The sequence below is a fragment of the Callithrix jacchus genome, chromosome 13 (assembly GCF_049354715.1).
Source record: "Callithrix jacchus isolate 240 chromosome 13, calJac240_pri, whole genome shotgun sequence".
Lineage (NCBI taxonomy): Eukaryota > Metazoa > Chordata > Mammalia > Primates > Cebidae > Callithrix > Callithrix jacchus.
This window is the reverse complement of record NC_133514.1, coordinates 21657334-21678917: the sequence shown is the minus strand read 5'-3', so window position 1 is coordinate 21678917 and position 21584 is coordinate 21657334. Positions and strand designations below refer to the sequence as shown.

General features: G+C 42.8%; 1 protein-coding gene across 13 annotated transcripts in view; it reads left to right on the top strand.

Annotated features, from left to right (window-relative positions):
- The first annotated feature begins 5271 nt into the window (after positions 1-5271).
- The window catches only part of INTS10 (integrator complex subunit 10), a 33335-nt gene continuing 17022 nt past the window's right edge, over positions 5272-21584 (top strand). For all 13 annotated transcript variants that reach the window (XR_001906809.4, XR_013525541.1, XR_013525542.1 and 10 more), the window contains exons 1-12: positions 5272-5516; positions 6109-6176; positions 7382-7485; positions 8180-8319; positions 10238-10319; positions 11079-11219; positions 11653-11824; positions 12865-13034; positions 14174-14307; positions 16465-16618; positions 18297-18379; positions 19439-19591. Coding sequence is in view for 3 of the 13 variants with exons in the window: in XM_002756884.6 (XP_002756930.1) it covers positions 5388-5516; positions 6109-6176; positions 7382-7485; positions 8180-8319; positions 10238-10319; positions 11079-11219; positions 11653-11824; positions 12865-13034; positions 14174-14307; positions 16465-16618; positions 18297-18379; positions 19439-19591 (1530 nt within the window). In the remaining 10 variants the exon portion in view is untranslated. The remainder of the gene's footprint in view (positions 5517-6108; positions 6177-7381; positions 7486-8179; positions 8320-10237; positions 10320-11078; positions 11220-11652; positions 11825-12864; positions 13035-14173; positions 14308-16464; positions 16619-18296; positions 18380-19438; positions 19592-21584) is intronic.

Sequence of the window (21584 nt, the reverse complement as noted above, 5' to 3'; positions counted from 1 at the left end):
GACCAAGTAAATTGGCCTGAGAGAATGGTGGGATATGGTCTCCTGGAGGCTTAGTTATGGTGTCAGCTAAGCCATATCCTTTGAGACTGGGTACCATCCTGTGGAGAAGTATATGCTTTAAAGCTTTAAATCAACCAAAGGTGGAAGGAGTTAGTAGCCTCTCAAAATATACTAATAATAATCCACTAATGGAACTTTCCCCAATCATGTGCTCTGAGGACTTGGAAAAAGCTCTAATTCCTAAGGGAGGAGGGTTTCCACAGGAAACATAGTCCTGCTTCCACTGACTTGGAAGTGACACTGCCTCCTGAGCATCTGGGCTTCTTATACTATGGAACTAACAGGCACAAAAGAAAGGTGTTACTTTATTGTTCAGATGATTGATCCTGCTAACTAAGGGGAAATAGTTGCTGTTACATGAGTGATACAGGAGGGGCTATACCTGGAACATAGAAGATTCACAGAAGCATCTCATGTCCAGTAACAGCTATTAATTTCGTTTGGGCTTCCTAGAAGTACCTGAGACAGGGATCTGGAAGCACATGATTTATTGAGAAAGTGCTTTTCAAGAAAAACCTACAAAGCAGGGGAGAGTAGAGAAGAGGAAAGAGCTGAGTATGCGTGTGGTCTCAGACAGATCCAGCCTTGGCCCCATCCACCAGGAAGGACTTTGAAACACAAAGTATGTCACATATTTGCCCCTTTTGAGGCAGGGTCACTAACATTTTTACTGTGTATCACCCCCTTGGGAGTAGCTAACTCATCCAGGAAGCTAAGGGCAGTTCTCTACAGAAGGGAGCAATTGTGAGCAGTTAGCAGCCAATACTGACAGAAGGAGGGAGTGGTTGTACTGCCTGGCAAAGGCAATCAGAGCAGGGCATACAACATCTACTGTAATCAACAGGAAACAGCAGTAATTCAACACAAACACATACCCTACCGGAAGGTACCAGGAGAAACAGAAACTACAGAGTGCGGATAGCCGATAACAGATTCTTTAGGGAAGCCAAGGGATTAGAAACACAGATGAGGATTTTGGCCTTGAACAGAAGGGACTCTTTATCCCTTGAAACTTGACAGAATGAAATTTGTGTAACATTAGAGGCTTTATGTAAATTTGCAGGCAAAGGGTCAAGACATTTAAAATTCACCAAAATCTTATTGCTAGCCTACTATCAATAAGTGTCAGGCATATTTTAGGGGCTGGGAAAGTAACAGCATAAAAGACAGGTCAGGTCCATGTCCTGATGGAGCTTACTGTCTGGTAAACCATCAGTTATGATACAGCATAAGGACTGGGGAACAGATGAGGGGGGCAGGCAGAATAGATTTCCCTGTGAAGTGTTATCTGAAACTCAATTAGTCCAATAAGGCCGGCAGGGGGCAGTGTTCTAGGCAGGGTGGAGGTGATATTAGCAAATAGTACACATGAACGTGTGGAAATGACCAAGAACATACTACATTGAAGAACTAAAACTATTTCTGTGTGGGAGGCTCCTAGCAAATGATGGGGCAGAGAGCTAGCTGCAAACCCCATGGAAGCACAACTGGAAACCATCAAAGGGCTTTAAGAATACATATAAGGGCCAGGGTCAATGGCTCACACCTGAAATCCCTGCACTTTGGGAGGTCGAGGTGAGTAGATAACTTGTGGTCAGGAGTTCCAGATCAGCCTGTTCACATGGTGAAAGTTCATTTCTACTAAAAATACAAAACTTAGCCGGGTGTGGTGGTGCAAGCCTGCAGTCCCAAGTACTCAGGAGGCTGAGGCAGGAGAATCACTTGAGCCCAGGAGGCAGAGGTTGCAGTGAGCCAAGATTGCAGCATTGCACTCCAGCCTGATCGACAGAGCAAGACTCCCTCTCAAACAAACAAAAAAAGAATACGTATCTGGGCCCAGTGTGCTGGCTCATACCTATAACCCCAGCATTTTGGGAGGTCTAGGCAGGAGGATTGTTGGAGCCTAAGAGTTCAAGACCACCCTAGGCAACATTGTAAGACCCTATCTCTACAAAAAATTAAAAAATCATCCAGGTGTGGTGGCACACGTTTGTAGTCCCAGCTACTTGGGAAGCTAAGGTGAGAGGATAGCTTGGGCCTGGAAGTTGAGGCTGCAGTGAGCCACAATCATGCCACTGCACGCCAGCCTGAGTGACAGAGAAAGATGCTGTTTCAAAAACAACACACATACATACACACACACACACACACACACACACGATCAGATGTACAGTTTTGAAAGTCTTTAAAGATAAAAAGGGCTGTGGACTTCAAACTTGGAGTTTAAGGGCTGGGGGCAGTGGCTCAGACCTGTAATCCCAGCACTTTGGGATGCTGAGGTGGGTTGATGGCTTGAGGCCAGGACTTTGAGACCAGCCTGGCCAACATGGCAAAAATGTGTCTCTACCACAACCACAATAATTAGCTGGGTGTGGTGACATGTGGTTGTAATCCCAGCTACTCTGTAGGCTGAGGCACAAGAATCACCTGAACCCAGGTTGAAGAGGTTGCAATGAGCGGAGATAATGCCACTATACTCTCGGCCTGGATGAGAGAATAAGACTTTGTCTCAAAAAAAAATTAAAAATTATAAAGTGGATATGGTGGCAGGATAAGAAGGCAAAGACATGAACATATTGAATGTCTGAGCACAGGGGTTAGCATGAGTGAGACAGGAATAAGCCCAAAAGGTGGAAGACACACTCAGAGAAAAATGTTAGGTGTCAAGGGAATAGAGGTCCATGAAGGTAAAATCATGGAGAAGAGAAAGGAGGAAATTATTGAAAAGAAACTAAGAGAGAGTTGAGGGCAGGGACGTTAAGTTATGTTAGGAAACTTGGAGTTTGAAGATGTCGAAGTCGAAGGGAGAAACCAATGCAGAATTTAATTCAAATCCCTGAACTGAGCTTGTGGAAACCGAAGCCGGGTGCTAGATGCAGGCCATGTTATATGACTTAAAAGCTGTCATGGAGAAGAGTATGAGCTGGGTTCCTCAACTCTCCAGTGAGTCAAGATCACAGCAACGGGGCCAAAAGATGTAAACTCACTTGGTGTGGTACGTCCCTTCTGGTACTTTGAGATACCAGCATAACACTGTACAAATGTTTTAGCTGGGGACCATTCAAAATCAAGAAGCTGATTAGAAAATAACCACAAACCTTATGCTGTATTCTGGCAAAAAATCTAGAGGCCTTCTCAAGGTTGGCATCTAAAAATACATACAGAGGCTGGGTGCAGTGGCTCATGCCTGTAATTCCAGCACTTTGGGAGGCTGAAGCAGTTGGATCGCTTAAGCCCAGGAGTTCAAGACCAGCCTGGGCAAAACAGGGAGACTCTATCTCTACAAAAAAATTAAAAATTAGCCAGATGTAGTGGCACACACCTGTAGTCCCAGCTACTCCAGAGGCTGAGACAGGAGGATGGCTTGATCCTGTGAGGCCAAGGCTACAGTGATCCATGATCAAGCCACCACACTCAGTGTCAGCCTGGATTTCAGAGCGAGACTCTGTCTCAAAAACAAAACCAGAATTCCCTTATTTAGCCCCTACATTTAAAATTTTAATTTACAATTGTTATTCTACAGAATACTAGGCTCAGGAACATTGAGTTGCTTCTTTATTCCTGGAAAAGACCAAAACCAGAAAGTTTAATAACCAAATCAGTTGTTTTTACCATTTGAATTCCTTTTTTTTTTTTTTTTTTTTGAGACAGAGCTTCACTCTTGTTACCCAGGCTGGTGTGGTGCAATGGCGCAATCTCGGCTCACCGCAACCTCCGCCTCCTGGGTTCAGGCAATTCTCCTGCCTCAGCCTCCTGAGTAGCTGGGATTACAGGCACGTGCCACCATGCCCAGGTAATCTTTTATTTTTAGTAGAGAAGGGTTTCACCATGTTGACCAGGATTGTTTCGATCTCTTGACCTCGTGATCCACCCGCCTCGGCCTCCCAAAGTGCTGGGATTACAGGCTTGAGCCACCGCGCCCGGCCCCGAACCATCTGAAAATTCTTATACTTCATATGTTAACATCAATGAAACAATTTTAAAAATTGAAGCCAGCAATCTGCTTTTATGCACTACACTTTATAAGATAAAAATTATCCTGCTCTGTTTAAATCCAGTTGTCTACCTTCTTTTGTTGTACGAAGCCATAATAATTGGATCACTGAGTAATCCTGGCCTATAAAGCAATCATACAGTTATGCTGTTCTGTGCATAATTAGGAGATATTAAACACTGCTTTTGAAGCCCAGCGTGGTGGCTCACGCCTGTAATCCCAGCACTTTGGGAGGCGGAGGCAGAAGGAACACTTGAAATCAGGAGTTCCAGACCAGCCTGGCCGACATGGTGAAACCCCGTCTCTACCAGAAAAACAGAAATAACTCAGGCAGGCATTTCGTTGCGGATGCCTGTAATCCCTGCTACTCGGGAGGCAGAGGCACGAGAATCTCTTAGATGGAGATTCTCTTAGACGTTTTTAATCTCTCAGATGGAAAACAAACCTGGAGTTTTGGTGAAAAGGACACTGATTCTGGCTGGAGGAGAAAATTATAATAACAGCGTAATTATCTTTCTGTGGGTTGCACGTCCAGAACACTTAAAAACATTTTAAACCCTTGCTGGGTCAGGGATTTAGTCATCATCGCAGCTCCCACGGACGGCATCCACCAAAGCGCTTTCCAAGTACTTCATTGCCCAATAAACGTTTGTTGGAGAAACCGGTGAATACATGTGAAATAACAAAATGAGGACAGATTTCGGAAAGAGAAGGAACCGCGGAGCTCACGCTTTGCACGATCACCCCCACCAGCCCCAGGAGATTTCGCGTAAATCGAAGCCGGGGAGTGAGTCGCAAGCAGCAGCCCCTAGGGAAGGTGTTTCAGGCCGGCCCCGGAGAACAGAGCTTCCCGCCGCCTCCCCCACTCTGCTGTTTAAAACTTCTTCCCAGCCTTCCAGGCCGGGGACCGCCCGTCTCCCCGCCCCCACCTCCGCCCCCGGAAAACCTTGCAATACCAAGATAGGATGGAAATGACGAGATGGCCTAGCGCCTGCCCGCTCCCGCGCATGCTCCCTGACATCACCAGGGTCACGCCACAGCCCGCAGGAATGAAAATCCATTTCTCCGCATTTTGGAGGTGACCTGGTAGAGGTTCAAACGCTTTGGCTTCTCAGAGAGGAGGGGACTGGGCGGTCAAGAGGAGCCGAGGGGAGAAGGCTGCTCGCAAAGCCCGGAAAAGCTTTCCTGATCCATTTTGCGGGCCGCCGGGCGCCTCCAGACATGCGCAGTAGCCTCCCCCGCGGTGGCGGCGGTAGTGGCGCTGGTGGAGGCTGAGTGTCCGGAGCCGGACGTTCCGGCCGCTTCGGGCTGGCCGCTGGAGAGCGCCCGGGTCATGTCGGCCCAGGGGGACTGCGAGTTCCTGGTGCAGCGAGCCCGGGAGTTGGTGCCGCAGGACCTGTGGGCAGCCAAGGCGTGGCTGATCACGGCCCGCAGCCTCTACCCCACAGACTTTAACATCCAGGTGAGGTCCTGGGCGTGCATGTGGCCGCCCTGCCGGGATGTGCACGCTACTCCGGTCTCCCGGGCTGCCCCGACCCAGAGCTGCCTTGGGGCAGCCACCTCCTGCCCGGCCCCCTCCTTTCTCCCTCCCACTCCCACCTCTCTCTCCTCCCATCCTACACCTTGGTCCTCCACCTTTCACTGGCCTTGCTCCTACACCTTCCTGGAGCCCCATTCTCAGCACCTGAGAGACGGGGGGCTTGCTTGGGTCCCTGGGGCTCTGCGTGCCATGTGGCCTAGACAGCATATGATCGCCACTAGCAAAAGGCCATTCGCTCGTTCATTCATCATAATGGCAGCCGTTTGTTCAGTGCCTGTGACTTTGGAAACGTTATCCCACTTAATCCTGGGAGCCAGCGATTGCAAGCGAACCCCAGGGTCACACTGTAAGCTCAATGGCCAGGCTGCCATGTATGTGGTAGGTGGCTGTGTCACCAGGTGGAGCTTCACTTTCAGGCCCTCCCTTCCCGCGGGAGGGGCCACGAGTGATGCTGGATGAACAGGGAGCCGCCTGGGCAGGGGTGAGTGACCAGGGTGCTTGATGTGTGTTGCAGTATGAGATGTACACCATCGAGCGGAATGCAGAGCGGACTGCCACCGCCGGGAGGCTGCTGTACGACATGTGAGTGGGATGCTTGACATCACTTTTACTGCACTGAATCTCTCCATGAGGTTTTGTTTCTGTCTGCAAAAGTGGGAGTTGGGGGAAGAGCTTCAAGTTCCTATACGTCTTCGATACCTAAAGCAAGCCTAGTAAGGAGTCCAGGTCTGCCATGAATTGCTGACATGGCTTTTGCAGAAGAGTCTAGTTTTTATTCTTACGATTTATCCTTGCTAAAACTTCTATTCCATAATTTGGTCATATTTAGAAACAATATGTGCTCATTGCAAAACTTCAAACACTACTTGTAACAGAGAATAAAAAGTGAAAGTGCCTCCTAAACTCAAGCAGAGTTAAGTTTTGTGGGCAGTGTATCTATATGTATATACATAATACATAAATAGGTTTTGGAGGGAAAGGGGTTACAAAAATGAGACCATACTACCCCTGTTCTGCCGCATGCTTTCTTTATCCACTGTAATGGGCCCCTTCCCTTATCAGTATGTAGAGCTCTACTTCATTTTTCATTCCTGTGTGGTATTTCATAGCCACTCTTTTCTTGGTAGACATTTAAATAGATATTTTTTAATTATTTGAAATTATGTTCAGTGTGTGAACAATTTCGTAGTCTTATTTTGTTCTTTTTCTGTGGGATAGATTCTGAGACCTTTTCATAGTCAAAGGATATGCAAATTTAAAAATTTCATATGCTATGAAATTAGTCTCTAAAATGTGCGATCCCAATCTATGTTTCCATTAATGGTGTATAAAGAGTACATTTTCCCATACCCTTCCCAACACTGACTATTACTAGTCTCTTTATAGTTCTTGCCACTATGATGGAGAAAATGGTCTCTTGTTTTTTTTTAGATTGTACTACTCGTATTATTAATAAGATTCAGTATTGTTTCAACTATTCCCTTTGGCTCTGTGTATTCTGTGATTGGCCTTTGCCTGTTTTTTCTTTCAAATAGTTTGTTTTATTCTTGTTGATTTTTAGGAGTTCTTTCTATATTATGGTTACTTGTCTTTTCACCTATAAAACCCCTAAAGACTTATGTGAGTACTCTCATTTTTATAAATCAAATAATATTTTGGTTTGTTTTGGCACATCTAAGCATTCACTTGGAATAAAGGAAACTTTTTCACCAAATACTAGTGTTTTTTTCTTTTGGATACTGTATAGCCTTTGACATTTTAATTTAATGTATTTATTTTAAAAATAGGTTTGTGAGTTTCCCAGACCAGCCGGTGGTGTGGAGAGAAATCAGCATTATTACATCAGCCTTAAGGAATGATTCACAGGACAAACAAACCCAATTTTTAAGAAGTAAGAAAAATGGTGTATAAGTTACCATTTCTGGAATACCAAATCATATATAGTAGTTTCACACACAAAAAGTCACACCTGGGGTATTGGTAACCACGTGTATCTTTTCTTCTCTACCAAAGTCTATAATAATGTCACTCTATTCCTTGACTGCTTTCTTAGAACCCTTTAAGCTTCTTTAAAGGATATGGGTTTATCAGTGAGACAGGGAATTAACTGCATATATTTTTAACAGGTTTTACAGCAACCAGACAGCCGCTATAGATTAACCAGATCTCCACAAAATAGGAGAGAAGCTTTTAGTAATTTAGAAGCTTTCTCTTTAAACTTCTCTGTGTTGTTGCTGTAGCCAATCAAAGATTTAAAATTCTAGCTAAAGTAGCAAGTAGATGCTTAGGTCATTTCCTTAAACAAGCACAGGCTGTATCGCAACCTGCAACGGGCACTCTTGTGACCATTCACATACCTTGTTTTTGAATTCAATCAGTCCTCCAAATATGTTACCATTATTCAGCAAACATCCTGCGCTTGATACTGTTGACCCCCAAAGCCTGCCAGGTTGTAGGTGACACTTAACCACAGTGATTTCACATGTATGTATACTGTTCTGTACATGAAAATGCCTTACTCAGCACTTGTGCTGCAGTCTTTTCTGTCCGCATGAAACTTTAAAAGTGAAATATGTTTTGTACAGGTTTGTTTGAAACTCTTCCTGGTCGGGTCCAGTGTGAAATGTTACTAAAGGTCACGGAACAATGCTTCAACACGTTAGAACGATCAGAAATGTTGCTTCTACTTTTGAGGCGCTTCCCTGAAACGGTGGTGCAGCATGGGGTGAGATTTCATTCTTCCCCTTCTATGAATATAAAATATAATGGGTCATCAACAGATTTGTCGGTATGTTGAGGAGCTACAAAGTGGAAGTTGCTGAAGAGCACTGGATAAGATTGAACTGAAATAAAAGGTTCTTTGTTAGTAAAGCAAAAAGGACATTTTTTTTTTTTTTACCATATTTTATAAGTTTCCAGGAGAAGCTGTTTTATCAGGAAAATCACCAAGCTGACAGTACTATTTGTTTGCAATCTATACGGTAAAAAATTATCTTTTTCTGTTGTACTCTACAATGTGCTTTTGAATTTAGAGTATGGTTTATAGTTTTAATAGATGCGTTTTTCCTGTGCTTCTGCCCTGTGAAGACTCTTCATTCTATTCCTGCCCCTTCCCGTCATCTGTAATATTTATCGAGTGCTATTGGCAGGCATGGGTAAGTGCTAGGTATCTCTTATCTTCCTAAATCCTCTGAAGTAAATAGTGTCCTGCTTTACAGATGACAAAACTGAGCATTTCATGTTTTAGTAACTTCCCATAGCCAGTGAGGTGTCAGGATTCAAACCATTCATTCAATTCGTTCAAACTCTGTGGCTTATTTCCCATGCCATTTTTCTGGCGTCTGGCCCTGGTTAATCATTTCCATGCTTGCTTGTGTTAGTCTCCTAGGGTTGCCATAACAAAGTACCACAAACTGGGTAGCTTAACACAACAGAAAGATTCTCACAATTCTGGGAGCTAGAAGTCCAAAAGGCAGGTGTTGGCAGAGCCACGTTCCCTCTAAAGGCTCTAGGAAGAATCTTTCTTTAGCTCTCCCTGGCTCCCGATGGTTGTCAGCAGTCTTTGGCATTCTTTGGCCAGTAGCTGCATCACTCCGCCAGTTTCTGCTCCATCATCACGTGCTCTTCTTCCTTTTCTGTGTCTTTACATGGCCTTCGGTTTTGTTTGTTTTTGAGGCAGAGTCTCACTCTGCTGCCCAGGCTGGAGTGCAGTGGCATGATCTCAGCTCACTGCAACCTTTGCCTTCTGGGTTGAAGCGATTCTCATGCCTCAGCCTCCCAAGTAGCTGAGATTACAAGTGTACGTACATAGCTATTTTATAAGGACACTAGTCATTGGATAGAGGGCCTCCCTAATCCAATATGACTTCATCTTTATTAATTATATCTACAAAGACACTATTTTTTTTAAAAAAGGTTAGATGTATATGAGGTCACTTTCTGAGGTTCTGTGGGGATGTGAATTTGGGGATGCTGTTCTGCCCAGCACACTTTCTGGTCATGACTCGGACCTTTAACCTTCTGTGTGATACAATCTTTCTCACTTTTCCACTTCTCCTGCGGGGCATCCCTGTGTGGTCGCAAGGAATTTGATACCAACGTCTTGGTGGAGTTGGGTAAGGGACCATCTACTATGCGAGGGCATCAGTAATGGAAAGGTAGCCTCAAAACTCAGACCTTTCTGTCCAGTCCACACCAAACTGTGTGACTGGCTACTCCTGAGAACTTACCTTGAATGTGATAAGTTCTGTCTATATTGATACATCTTCATGTAGAGAATAAAGTCAGTTTATTTCTTAGAAAATCTCTGCATCTGTATCATCATTTGAACTCCAGTTCCAGTGCTTCCTTTACATTTCTATAGACATTTTGTTAATTCTTGTTAATTGTTAATGAGAATTTTGCTAATTCTGAGGAGAATAACCAAGACAGAGTGGTTAGATGTTCAGGTGAATTTGGCCTTCTAGGCTGCATTGCTAGTGCATTCTTTTATTTTCTAGGCTTTAAAATGTGATTATTTGTTTCTCAGAGAAGTTGGAATACACAAACTGTGATAAGTAAAAACAAAAATACCTCATGACTTCATCTAATTCTGACAGCTTACACTGTAACACATTTAAATGGTTAATTTTGTTTTGAAATAGGTTGGCCTTGGGGAGGCACTATTAGAGGCTGAGACTATTGAAGAACAAGAATCTCCTGTAAACTGCTTTAGAAAATTATTTGGTAAGGAAAACTGTATTCCGTATTACTTCTGTGGGAAGTTAATATGCTGGGGTAAGTGTTGGTTCAGGGATAAGCTTATATATGGAAGGCAAAGGAGCTCTAGGTGTTATGCCATTTAAGTTCTTATTATTTTTTATTTAGAAAGGATTTTAGCCAGGCACAATGGCTCATGCCTATAATCCCAGCACTTTGGGAGGTTGAGGCGGGCAGATCACGAGGTCAAGAGATGGAGACCTGGCCAACATGGTGAAACCCCATCTCTACTTAAAATACAAAAATTAGCTGGGTGTGATGGCGGGTGCCTGTAGTCCTAGCTACTCAGGAGGCTGAGGCAGGAGAATTGCTTGAACCCGGGAGGAGGAGATTGCAGTGAGCTGAGATTGCAGCACTGTACTCCAGCCTGGCAACAAAGCGAGACTGTCTTAAAAAAAAAAAAAAAGAAAGCATTTTAAACAACTTCTAAGCTTTTGTTATATAAGATTTGATACCTCTGAAAGAATATGTGTAACTGTATGTGTAGGTATGAAGCACAGTAATAAACAAACATCTGAATTCAGTGGACGAACTGGACCGTCACTCACTGTAGAATTAACTGCCTGTCTCTCTGTACAACTCATTTTGAATACATGAGTCATAAAGGATTGTCCCCCCTGTATATTTTAGATACTACATCGAATGAACTCTAAAAGCTTTTGTATTTGTCGGAACTCTAGGGTAGACAACCTAATTAATTATTTTCTTCTTTTTCTCCTCCAACAGTTTGTGATGTCCTTCCTCTAATAATTAACAACCATGATGTTCGATTGCCTGCTAATTTATTATATAAGTACTTGAACAAAGCAGCTGAATTTTATATCAATTATGTCACTAGGTCTACTCAAATAGAAAATCAGCATCAAGGTAAGTAGGAATATCCTGTACTTTTATTTAAATAGGCTATAGTGAAATTGCAAATTCAGAAACCCCTCAATGTTCTGATTATTCTCCTCTGGATACTTAGCAGTTTGGGAGTGTTTCAAAAGCTGCTATCTAGAAATAAAATACTATAGTTAAGAGATGAGGCGTTTCTGGAACCAGTGCCACCCCTTGATCAAAACAGTCTTCTGGCTGAGCTGTACTATTATTGCATGGAACATTTACATAAATCATGATGAAGTAGGGGAAATTACTTCCTGCTTATACCAGTGGCCCGTTGTGAGGCCTCGAGTAAAACATAAATGTTGGGATTCTGTGCTCTCTGCATTTGCATGGGGAGTCAGACTTTGTTTATCAGGTGCCACGTCAACAGTAAGTCATAATGTTAATTGTAGGCTACTTTCTTCTGACATCTCAGGTGCCCAGGATACATCTGATTTAATGTCACCTAGCAAACGTAGCTCTCAGAAGTACATAATAGAAGGGCTGACCGAAAAATCATCCCAGATTGTGGACCCTTGGGAGAGGTTGTTTAAGATTTTGAATGTTGTTGGAATGAGATGTGAATGGCAAATGGATAAAGGAAGACGGTAATAAATAGTTTATTTCCAGAATTACCTGTTGATTTTTTTTGGATCTTTATAAAAACAAAAACATGCTTTTTAAAACTGTGTAGGCCAGGCACGGTGGCTCATGCTTATAATCCCAGCACTTGGGGAGGCTGAGGTGGGCAGATCATGAGGTCAGCAGTAGGAGACCAGCCTGATCAACATGGTGAAACCCCATCTCTGCTAAAAATACAAAAGTTAGCTGGGCATGGTAGGGTGCACATGTAATCCCAGCTACTCAGGAGGCTGAGGCAGGAGAATTGCTTGAACCTGGGAGGTGGAGGTTGCAGTTCGCAGAGACTGTGCCACTGCACTTAAGCCTGGGCGACCGAGTAAGACTCTGTCTCAAAAAAAACAAAACAAAAAAACCAAAACTGTGTAATGCATAAGTATACTTTTTGGGTAAATTTTGTGACACTCAATACTTATGCAAAAGAGGGTAGTTTTTCATTTTATCAAAAGATTTCTGGCCAGGCACAGTGGCTCATACCTGTAATCCCAGTGCTTTGGGAGGCTGAGGAAGGCGGATCACTTGAGGTCAGGAGTTTGAGACTAGCCTGGCCAACATGGTGAAACCCCATCTCTACTAAAAGTAAAAAAATTAACTGGGCATGGTGGTTTGTTCCTTTAGTCCCAGCTACTCGGGAGGCTGAGATGAGAGAATCACTTGAACCCAGGAGGCAGAGGCTGGGCAACAGAGTGAGATCCTGTCTCTAAAAAAAGGAAAAAAAAAAAAACAGATTTCTAACTGAAACATGAACTCTTAAGATAATGTTGTGTTTGAACCTCTCCTTGCTACTTCAGAGAAAAGAGAAGCTATTTAGCTTGTTTGTATCATGAAATCTTGATCACTGCCCTAATTCAGAACGGAAAAGTTGCCATTTATGTTGCACAGTAAGAATAATTTTACATACCTAGAGCAACGTTTGGTACATGTAATGGTACCACCAGAGCTTTTCTTTAGACCTTTTGCTGACCAGCCCAGAGTAATCGAGTAAGTTTCATCGTTCCTTCTTTTTTAGAGGCTATGGAGAAATTTTACATAGAATGAAGGATCTCTGCAGATACATGAATAACTTCGATAGTGAAGCACATGCAAAATATAAAAACCAAGTAGTATATTCCACCATGTTGGTCTTCTTTAAGAATGCGTTCCAGTATGTCAACAGCATACAACCGTCTCTCTTCCAAGGTTGGTTTACAAATTTTAGAGTGTCCAAAAAAACTGGTTCATACTGCGGGGATGGTGAAGAGCATGAAAGTGTTTATCCACTATTGTTGGATCCAAATAACCGTGGGGCAGTACCAGTCCTTTTTATAGTTGGCAATTTAGTTTTGTTTAGTTTGGCTTAATTGGTAGTTTCTATGTAAGTATGTTTCATTAGAAGTTTCTATATCAAAGGGTGTAATGGTACTGCACAACTAAATACAGATATCAGATGCCACTATTTTGAAGGTAACAGCAGGCTGGGCGCAGTGGCTTATGCCTGTAATCCCAGCACTTTGGGAGGCCAAGGCTGGCGGATCACTTGAGGTCAGGAGTTTGAGACCAGCCTAGCCAATATGGTGTAACCCCATCTCTACTAAAAATACAAATATTAGCCAGGCATGGTGTTGGGCACCTGTAATCCCAGCTACTTGGGAGGCTGAGGCAGGAGAATTGCTTGAACCTGGGAGGCAGAGGCTGCAGTGAGCTGAGATTGTACCCTGCACACCAGCCTGGGTGACAGAGCAAGACTCCATCTCAAAGAAAACAAAACAAAACAAAGCAAAAAGCCAGCAGATGTAAAAACATATTTAAGTAGATTTCATGAAGACATCACAATAGGCAAAGATTTAAAATACACATTTTGTATATCTAGAGTGTATGCATAAATACACTGCAGAAAATTTGAAAAACAGAAATAAGAGAATGGAATCACCCATAATTCTTCCAGTATAATACAGCTGTCGTTTTTATATATTGCCTTATAATGTTACATATGTTTGGATTTTGTTGGAATCTGTAACATAATGTAAGTATAATTTGGTAGTCTTTTTATGGTACTTTAGTGATTCATGATCACTGTAAAAAATTTGCAGATATATAACAAATACAAAGAAGGAACCGTCACTTGTATTCCACCACTTACAGAGAGTCTTTAACAATTTGGTACATATCTGTATGGTCTTTTTTTCTATGTGCAGCTACTTGTTTGTTTACCTAATTGAGATCACACTGAACATATTTTTAATGACTTTTCTCATGACAGTTGAGTAAGCTTCTCTCTTATTTTAGGTATTCTTTTCCTTGCTGCATTTTTAAGTGTTGATGTTTTCCCCCATCCTTAGGTCCTAATGCCCCAAACCAAGTTCCACTTGTTCTCCTTGAAGATGTATCGAACGTGTATGGTGATGTAGAAATTGACCGTAACAAACACATCCATAAAAAGAGGAAACTAGCTGAAGGAAGAGAAAAACCCATGGTAATGCTTTCTTGCTTGCTTTCTTTTTTTTTTTTGAGATGGAGTCTCACCCTGTCACCCAGGTTGGAGTACAACGGCGTGATCTCAGCTCACTGCAACCTCCACCTCCTAGGTTCAAGCAGTTATCCTGCCTCAGCCTCCTGAGTAGCTGGAACTACCAGCACCTGCCATCACACCTAGCTAATCTTTGTATTTTTAGTAGAGATGGAGTTTCACCATGTTGGCCAGGCTGGTTCTCGAACTCCTAACCTCATGATCCACCCGCCTCAGCCTCCCAAAGTGCTGGGATTACAGGCATGAGCCACCATGCCTGGCTAGTGCTTTCAAATATAATTATTAAGATTGGATGGGACAGTTTGCTAGAGATGAATCTTTGTAAAATATGGCTTTGGAGCTGAATCAATAAACCTTAGGTTTTAAAATTACAGGATATATTAATAATCACTAAGTCAGTGGTTCTCCACTGGAGATGATTTGCCCTTCAGGGGACATTTGGCAATGTCTGGAGGCATTTTTGCTTGTCACAGCTTGGTGGGGAGGGGCTGCTGTTAGCATCTGGTGAGGAGGGGGCAGGGATGCTGCTGAGCCACTCACAGAGCACAGGACCACCCAAAAGGTCAGCAGTGAGGCTAAGAACCCATGCTATAAGTTCCTTATACATGTTTTGACTGAGTGGCATTGATTCAATTTAAAGAACAAAACCAAAATTGCATCAGACATCTAGAGCAGGATGTAGTACAGGGTACTGGCCTCAGAATGGAAAGCTCTGAAGCGTTTAGGGCAGCAGGAACAGCCTATGGGGAGATGCAAAAAAGATTTCATGAAGGAAGTCAACACTTGAAATCAGTGCTGAAAGATGAAGGGTTTTGTTAGTTGGAATTGGAGGTAGATTTTGTTGAGAGGTAGAGTTTGCACAAAGATGCAAGAAGCCTGAGAAATCGGTATTGTAAAATACAGAGGGCATTACTAGGTAAGTGCAGACAAAAGTAATTTCTGACCAGGACCTTGCACTGGGGGAGGAGAGCTAGAGAGGGGTGACCAGTGCAGGGAGGTCATACGCAGTGAACCAAAGATAACAGTTATTCTCTGACATTATTTCTTAGATGACGCAGGCCTTAATTTTTTTGGTTGTTGAGACAAAGTCTCACTCTGTCATCCAGGCTAGTGTGCAGTGGTGTGATCTCTGCTCACTGCAACCTCTGCTTCCTGGGTTTAAGCAATTCTTGCGCCTCAGCCTCCTGAGTAGCTGGGATTACAGGCATGCACCAACATGCCCAGCTACCTTTGTGATTTTTTGAGACAGAGTCTTACTCTTGTCACCCAGGTTGGAGTGCAGTGGTGCAGTCTTGGCTCATTGCAACCTCCGCCTCCTGGGTTCAATTGATTCTCCTGCCTCATCCTCCCAAGTAGCTGGGACTACAGGTGTGTGCCACCATGCCTGTCTAATTTTATGTATTTTTAGTAGAGATAGGGTTTTACTGTGTTAGCCAGAATGGTCTCGATCTCCTGACCTCCTGATTCGCCCACCTCGGCTTCCCCAATGTGCTGGGATTGCAGCTGTGAGCCACCATGCCTGGCCTAACTATATTTTTAGTGGAGATGGGGTTTCGCCATGTTGGCCAGGCTGATCTTGAACTCCTCCTGGTCTCAAATGATCTATCCTCCTTGGCCTCCCAAAGTGCTGGAATTATAGGCACGAGCCACTGCGCCTGGTCTCAGGCTTTAATTTTATCCTAGTACGTGCCAAACCATTATTTGGAAGCCAGTTAAATCATGTCACATATTAGGAAAAAAGTAAACTATAAACAGGTGCTGTTTAAGTTGTGTCTCTCAATGTAAAAAGTCTAAATTTTGACTTTCATAAAACTGATATTTTTCAACTTTGCTCCGAAACCACTACAAGCAAACATAAGAATTTAGCATCAGAAAAAAAATTCACTCCATTTTAAAAGTAAAAATGGAAATGTGTGAGAGTATAAAGACAAAAAATATATCTTAATTTTCAAAGCTAAATTGTTAAATTCAAAAAAATTGTATGTATGTGGTATCCTTTGATATAAAAGTCATGTAATGGGCAAAACTGGCAGCAATAATATGTTTTCATATATGACTGTATTTATAACTGAATTAACCATGTTCTCTACGTTCTTTAAGCAGAGTTCAGACGATGAAGACTGTGCAGCGAAAGGAAGAAATCGTCACATTGTGGTTAATAAAGCCGAACTCGCTAACTCCGTTGAAGTGTTAGAAAGCTTTAAATGGGCTAGGGAGAGCTGGGAGTTGCTGTATTCCCTAGAATTCCTTGACAAAGGTAAGAAAGCGCACGTCACTGGTGCTGTTTAAGGTTTTATATAAAATCATTATGCTACTTGAAACGTCAAGTCACTTATGGCAAATTAAGTTGACTACAGTAGTTCATGCATTTTTTTTTCTTCTTTTGAGATGGAGTCACTCTGTCGCCCAGGCTGGAATACAATGGCGTGATCTTGGCTCACTGCAGCCTGTACCTCTTGGGTTCAAGCAATTCTTCTGCCTCAGCCTCTCTAGTATCTGAGACTACAGGCATGTGCCACCATGCCCAGCTAATTTTTTGTATTTTTAGTGGAGACAGGGTTTCACCAGGCTGGTCTTGAACTCCTGGCCTCACATGATCAACCAGCCTGGGCCTCCCAAAGTGCTGGGATTACAGGGATAAGCCACCATAGCCAGCCGGTTCCTGCATTTTATAGGATTTTTTTCTGAGCAGGATACCTTATCAGTTGTGAATTTTCAAATGACCATCTACCTTTTAGCTCCTGCTCTGAGGGTATATTATAATTCAGGTAGGGGTGGAGCTTGAGGGAGAGGTTTTGGACTTTCTGGTAAATATTTGTAGTACTGGCCTTTGCTCACTCAGTTTGTTTTGTGCTTCTAGTTCTTTCCTACTGCTGCCTTCCTAAAGCAGCATGTGGCTAAGAATACACAATGTATTGCTGTTTTGATCTGCATTAACTCCATTGTCTGAAAAACTCAAACTCCAAAAACTATAGGAAGCTTATTTTCCTTTGACGATATTGAGTATTTTGACATTGCTTAGAAATCACCAGCTTTTTGCTAACCAAGGTATTCTTACTATACTTGGAATCGGGCACCTTGTTTTACTTTTAACCCGTGGACATTCATCCCCTGGCTGCAGTCATGTGTCATACAGAGCCCTTGGCCAGATGTGCAATGTCATCTTTTCTAAGTAAATGTAGCACCGTTCAGTTTCTCTTTGTCACATCTGGGATTATGAACACATATGTGACATTTTATGAGGGGATCTTTCCTTTAGTTCAAAACTGACTTTTTAAAAAATAAATAAAACCTTCTAGTGTTATTGTATGTTTGTTAAATAGGTCAAAATAAAATGGGCCTGGCAAGGTGGCTCATGCCTGTAATCCTAGCATTTTAGGAGGCTGAAGCAGGTGGATCATTCACCTCAGGAGTTAGAGACCAACCTGGGAAACATGGCAAAACCTGTCTCTACTAAAAAACAAAAATAAAAATTAGCCATGCCTCGTGGCATGTGCCTGTAGTCCCAGCTGTTCAGGAGGCTGAGGTAGGAGGATTGCTTGAGCCCATTAAGTTGAGACTGCCGTGAGCCATGTTGGGGCCACTGTACTCCACCCTGGACGACAGGAAGACTATCTCTAAAAATAAGATAAAATAAAAATAAAATGGGACCTGGCTTTGGGGAAAGCAAAGTAGTCTAAGAGATAAATGAGGAAATATGTGAAAAGCACTTTAAACAGTTGTTGGCACCTGGGATGTGCTCAGTAAGTTGTTAGCGTCTGCAAGGTATTACTTGTGTATTACTGATAAGTGTTATGTATTTCTTCTCACCTTAAAATTCTAGAGCAGTGTTTTAGAATCAAAGCAAAGTTACTGTATATTTTTGGTAGTTTGCTCTCTCTTACTGGATTTGTTAGTTTGTTTTCTTCTTAATTTGCTTTTGAATTCTCACTCAGAATTTACAAGAATTTGTTTGGCCTGGAAGACAGATACTTGGCTTTGGTTAAGAATCTTCCTCACTGATATGATCATCTATCAGGTAGAGTATTAAACGTAGTTTAGGTACCCACGTCTGTACAGGATGGTTATTGTGGCAAACCAGCTTTCAAATGCACGACGTGTCATCTTCCCTCTTGGGCCAGCCCACTGCCTGCTTACACCTGTTCTGTCTTCAGTGGCTGAGCAGGTATGGTCCACTTTCCTTTCAAAATAATTCTGGGCTGGGTGCAGTGGCTCCTGCCTGTAATCCCAGTACTGCCTGGGGTCAAGGCAGGAGGACTGCTTGAGCCCAGGAGTTCGAGACCAGATCTGGCAACATAGCGAGACCCTGTCTCTACAAAATAAAAAACTTAGCCAAGTGTGGTGGCATGTGGCTATAGCGCCAGCTACTCAGGAGGCTGAGGTGGGAGGATCACTTGAGTCCAGGAAGTCAAAAGTGCAGTGAGCTATGATAGCAGCACTGTACTCTGGCTTGGGTGACAGTGAGACCTTGTCTCAAAAACAAAACGAAACAAAAACTCCAAAATGACAAGACTGTACCTTTTGTGTTACTTTGGTATATCCAGACATACCTCTCTGTAGAAGTAAGGTTTTCATTTTTCAGTAAAAGAGGATTACTTCTCACCCTCCTCCTCTCTCCGCTGGTGGAGTCCGCCTGGCTGTACTGTTCTCCAGCATGTTAGACCTAGAACGGAGAGAGTCGATAATTCACCAACAAGCTACTGTTGGAATGGGCAGGTTGCTGCTTCTGTCCTTCATAAAGGAGACATGGTGCTTGTAGTAAAATATTTCTAAAGAAATGTTACATCCAAAATGTGCTGGATCAAAGGACCCGGTTATTTTCTTTAGTCTTAAGACCTAACCTCAGAAAGAAAAATCTTCATCCTTATAAAGTAGTGCCATAAAGAACTCTCACCTGGCTTTAATTGAATTGATTCTATTGCTAAGTCTCCATTTCTTCCTCAGATGATCAAAGCAAGCCACCTTCTTTGTATAGTTGCTTGCTCATTGCTTAATGAACTCTGGAAGAGTTTTTTTTTTATAATTTCGTTTTTTAATGGTGATTTTTTTTTTCTCCTTGCTTTTCTATCTTTCTTAGGGTCAATATAAAAAGGCGATAACCAGCCTGCATCACTTAGCAGCTCTCCAGGGATCCATTTCTCAGCCACCAATCACAGGGCAGGGGACCCTGGAGCATCAGAGGGCGCTCATCCAGCTGGCGACATGCCACTTTGCGCTAGGGGAATACAGAGTGAGTATGCTCCCATGCCGGCCTCAGGGGCATGGGGCCACCAGGGCTTTCTCCTTAGCCCAGCGTGGCTTTTTTATTCAGTGCAAGTGTGTTTCAATTTTATCTTTCTGCCTAGATTTATTACTGAATCTGCTAGTGAACATCACAATGATTTTGTTTTATGTAATTTTCTCTTTACTACAACTTCCCTGAAATGAGGCATCAGTACTTTTTAAGTTTCTTGTTCATTGTTCCATTTGTTGGAAGGTTTTTCTTTTTATTATTTTCCATTTTATTATTATTACAATCTTGCCTGTTCTGTTGTACTTGGAAAAAACAAGGCCATTACTTAGTGGGAAATGGAGGATTTATATTTAGCTTACTCAAACCTCAGATTCTCTTTCAATGGTAATAACAGGCTGGGCATGGTGGCTCATGGCTATAATCCCGGGACTTTGGCGGCAGAGGCAGGAAGATTACTTTAGATCAGCAGTTCAAGACCAGCCTGGCCAACATGGTGAAACCCCATCTCTACTAAAATATAAATATTAGCTGGGCGTCATGGCAGGTGCCTGTAATCCCAGCTACTTGAAAGGCTGAGGCAGGAGAATGACCTGAACCTGGGAGGTGGAGGTTGCAGTGAGCCAAGATTGTGCCACTGCACTTGAGCCTTGGCGACAGAGCGAGACTCTACTTCAAAAAAAGAAAAAAATTCATAACAGCTGATAGGGGTATTGCAGGAGCAGATATATAAATGGGCATGTTTCCTCCGGGAGGTTTTGAGCCCTGCCTACTGTAGGGTGGGGACTGTGTGTTTATCTTTGAACTTTCATGACACCTACCACAGTGCAAGAAACGTTTGAATTCAATTAAAACAATAAGCATATTGTGTGTGCAAGGACTGTATAAATTCAAGGCTACAATGTAACACAACAAACAGATTTATTCCCACCTCTCTACATGTTGTTGATCACTTTGTGATTAAAAACCCTACATTTTTTGGCCGGGCACCGTGGCTCACGTCTGTAATGCCAGCAATTTGGGAGGCTGAGGTGGGCGGATCACAAGGTCAGGAATTCAAGACCATCCTGGCCAACATGGTGAAACCCCGGTCTCTACTAAAAATACAAAAATTAGCTGGGCATGGTGGTGGATGCCTGTAATCCCATCTTCTCAGGAGGCTAAGGCAGGAAAATCACTTGAACCTGGGAGGCAGACATTGCACTCCAGCCTGGACAACAAGTGCCAAAAAAAAAAAAAAGACTCCATCTCAAAAAAAAAAAAAACCCTAATTTTTTTTTTAACTTGAACCTGAAATATGATTAATAATTTGTCATGATGATTTTTAGAAAGGAACAATTGGAGATTGTGTAGAGTATGTGCATTCAAAATTGAAAATGCCTTTCCACCATTATTTATATATCATCTATCAGTTACTTAATTCTAAGTTTTAATTAATTCCTTTTAAGAACTTAAAAGGCAGTACGTATTTACTCACACCAATGTATATCTCTCATATAGAGTTAGCTACACCGTGTACTCCTTCACTGTAGTAGGGAATATAAACGAGTAGATTTAATTAAACAAGACAAACTCCTTCCCTTTGAGAGCTTAGTTCCAGCCTCCGAGTACATCACTATTAGGCCTATAGGCAGCGTCAGACTTGACGTGATTCTCGACTGCCCAGACTCACTATGTCCAGATGTAAGCATCCTTAGTTCTCTAGCTGTCTTAGTCTGCTTGGGCTGCTATAACCAAATGCCATAAAAGGAGAGCTTTGTAAACAACAGGAATTTGTTTCTCACAGTTCTGGAGGCTGGGAAGTCCAAGAACAAAGCATCAGCAGATTCAGTGTCTGTTGAGGTCCTGCTTCCTGGTTCATAGAAGGGACAAGAGAGCACTCTAGGGTCGCTTTGATAAGGACACAAATCCCATTCGTGAGGGTTTTGCTCTCATCATCTACTCAACTTCCAAAGTCTGTTCCAAAGGTTCAGTTTCAACACACAAATCTTGG